The following is a 3,018-nucleotide window of genomic DNA, read 5'->3' as shown; positions in this document are numbered from 1 at the left end:
TAGCGCGAAGCTTGGTAAGTCCAATCTGGCAAGGAATCCAATGAACTAAGAATATTTCACGCCTTGTGCGCACGAGCGCTCGCTCACTAAACGACCCGAGCCAAATTGGCTCAGAGATCGTGATAAGCTTGTAGCCGTCACCGGAGGTGGACAAACTCGAAAAAGTAGGGCTGGGCGAAATCTCCCATGATCTGCCAAAACTAACCTAAATTATTTAAAATGGGTGATGTTAGCTTGTCAAATTTAAAGTGTAGCCGGATGAACTTTCGCCGAAAGTGGGTGTGCCAAGTGAAAAACACATTGTGACAGTAAGGCTCAAGGGCCGCCAAACGCTCAGAGCGGCGCAAAATTGAATAGTCGGGACTTGTAGTCAAAAGTGCGTTCAGAATGTCGAGATCTACCCTCCAAGGTGATGTAGCCTGATCAAATAGTCGAATGACTGGATCTGCCCAAGAAGTGATGTTATGTGTTAATCTGCCTGCCAGTGTCACTTAGCATATGCAGTTGGAGACTAGACATCATGCTTAGAATGGGGGCCAAATCCAATCCCCCTAGCCTAAGGGAAGGAACCGCCAGTCGCGAAGATGCGCGTTTAATGTCTTAAAATCGACACATAAAGAGCAAATTAAGCCGTAAAAGCTGGTCTTGAAATCCTGTTGCCGGGATATGGCAGATGTTCGCGGTATACCATAGGAAAGGTAAAATAACTTGCCGAAGAATGGCTACTTGCCCGCGTGAAGTTCTCGCGCGATGAAGCCAAATTAAGCACCGGATTTCCATCACTGTCAGAAGGTGCTATAGGCGGTCAGCGTCGGTGAGGCTTGGACCATAGAAAATTCTAAGTAGCTTAGCGCGGTCAGTATTTCGAGCCACGATAACCCCCATGTTATTAAGGCTTTGACGTAAAAGTTCTGTTTAGCTGATCCAAGGCTTCTAAGGAAAATCCACTGTTTTGTTTTTGTTGAGGTGCATACCGGAGGCCTTCAAAAATCTTCTCCGAGTTGCAGGAAGACTATAGTATGGCTTAAATCACGGAGAAGCCCAGTATAGTCGCCAGCAAAACTGATCACCGCGTGAGTTGTTAAGCCGGTACGAAGTCCAAAATCATAAAGATGGACCCGTATTTAGTTGAGCAATGGCTAATAAATAGTACAAAAAGTGCCAGCGAGAGAGGATCACCTTGGCGAATCCCGGCTCTCAGCTCAAATGGGTCGATTGGTCGCCCGTTGAACATTAAGGATACTAGTGTGCCGGGAAGGAGGACTCGAATCCAGCGTCTCAATATGTCACCCAATTCAAGTGCATCGAAAGCATGTCAAGTGCATCCCAGACGACACTATCAAAGGCTTTCGCAAAGTCAAGTAAAACCGCGCCAGCTGGGAAATCACCTTTTGCGAACAAAGGGGACAGTGCTTGAAAGCGCAGATGGGCGTGGCGGATATCGCGGCCCAGGACGAATCTATATTGATCTGAGTGAAACAAACTACCGAATATAGAGCCAAGTCTGTGGACTAAAATATTTGGTCCCAACTTGGCATCCACATTGAGCAGTGAAATTGGACGATAGTTACTGCAATTTTTCTAGCGCCCTTTTTGTAGAACAGCGAGACTTGGGACCGCCGTTGAAATTTTGGTCACTTTTAAATTGAGCTTCATAGACCACCTCAAATATTCGATTTCAGAGAGGTAAGTCTGCCTTGTAATACTCTGTGAGTAAGCCATCTGGCCCCGGAGTCTTTCATATAGCAGTGTAAGTTAATGCCCGGTAGAACTTGAGCGCCGTCGAAGTAAGTCTGGCCCTTTGGCTCGAGATGTGCCGTAGTGTCCTAAAGAATTCTGGCAAGATTGGTATTGACCCATTTGGGTCGCCCATGACCAAACTATTTTGAAGGCGAGCAGTATATTCCTGATCAAAAGGACGAAATTTTGGCACAAGTTGACTCCAAGTCTTCGGCGAATCGGTGTCTTGTGGAGTATTTGGGCGGCCGAAAGAAAATTTAAAGCAGCGCTCGGTGTTTACTAAGTTGATGGTAGACTTGTGCTTCGAAGCGTAGTAGTTTTGCTCGGTCAGTCTTTCTTTAAGTTGGGCTGTAGCAGTGGCAAGTTGCGTTGGGTTAGCAGCAGACGGATTTTGGATTTGGAAGTGCTGGAGCTCATTCACCTTAAGATGAAGATACCGCTCATTTTCTTTGAAAACAATTCCCAGAAAAATATGGAGTCCCTCCGCTTGTGTTCGTCCAATAGGCATAGGATTCACAATTGGGGCCCCAAAATGAGTCCGATAGTTCACACAAGGACTGCTGCAAATACTCTTGGGCTTCAGACAGCTGGATAACCATGACGATCATTTCCAGGGAGCCTGATTTGGTGACCTAAACCCGAAGCATCCGAGCCTGAAAGAAATTCCGCCATGGTCACCTGTGTCCGACAAGCCGCGACAGTCGTGGCGAATGTCTTGGAAGACGGACTGAGAAAGTCTGGAGCTTACTAAGACGTAGTCAATGCGAGAACTGCTGATAGGTATTGTAAACTCTTGAAGGTTCGGGTGTTGAAATCGCCAAGCACCAACCAAGTAAAACGCAATCATCCACTCAAGGAATTTGTTTCGACCTTGAAGTCGTGTGTCGAGCTTGATCAAGCTGCTACAGTCGTCCAAAACGATGTGCTGGTAATCGTTCTCAAAATGGCGGGGTAAAATTGTAAGGAAGTCGGACCTTTTACTTGGTTGGGTCGGAGCGTTGGCAACGTGAGTAAAAGTGACAATTGCATCGAGAGTGCCTTGAATAAGGAGATACCGAGATAGGTGATCGAAAGAGCTCGCAAACCGTCATGTCATAAAGATATCGAATTGGGCAAGATGGCGTTAATAGTAGACCGACACCAGCCTGCCCTGTATCTGTGGCCACGTTACCTTGTGACCAAAAGTTGGGGTTTAGCCACGAAGCCGAACTCCAATGGTGTTTACGCCTTTCCAGACTTTTGATACTCGTAACTTTACCTCTTGATATTCCAATAAGT

At 46.6% G+C, this 3,018-nt stretch overlaps 2 protein-coding genes across 2 annotated transcripts; both read right to left on the bottom strand.

Moving 5' to 3' along the window:
- Positions 1 to 45: 45 nt before the first annotated feature.
- Positions 46 to 301, bottom strand: PHALS_06717 (uncharacterized protein; the record flags this gene model as incomplete). Its single annotated transcript, XM_024720057.1, has 2 exons — positions 46 to 191; positions 265 to 301. 2 exons carry the CDS (start codon positions 299 to 301, stop codon positions 46 to 48), a joined length of 183 nt encoding a protein of 60 aa, XP_024585294.1.
- A 1,437-nt stretch (positions 302 to 1,738) lies between these two features.
- PHALS_06716 (uncharacterized protein) lies at positions 1,739 to 2,248 on the bottom strand (the record flags this gene model as incomplete). The annotated part of the gene is made up of 1 exon (XM_024720055.1): positions 1,739 to 2,248. One exon carries the CDS (start codon positions 2,246 to 2,248, stop codon positions 1,739 to 1,741), a length of 510 nt encoding a protein of 169 aa, XP_024585293.1.
- Positions 2,249 to 3,018: the final 770 nt, after the last annotated feature.

Source organism: Plasmopara halstedii (assembly GCF_900000015.1).
Source record: "Plasmopara halstedii genome assembly, contig: Scaffold_3060, whole genome shotgun sequence".
Taxonomy (NCBI): Eukaryota; Oomycota; class Peronosporomycetes; order Peronosporales; family Peronosporaceae; genus Plasmopara; species Plasmopara halstedii.
This window is presented reverse-complemented; position numbering and strand designations above follow the sequence as displayed.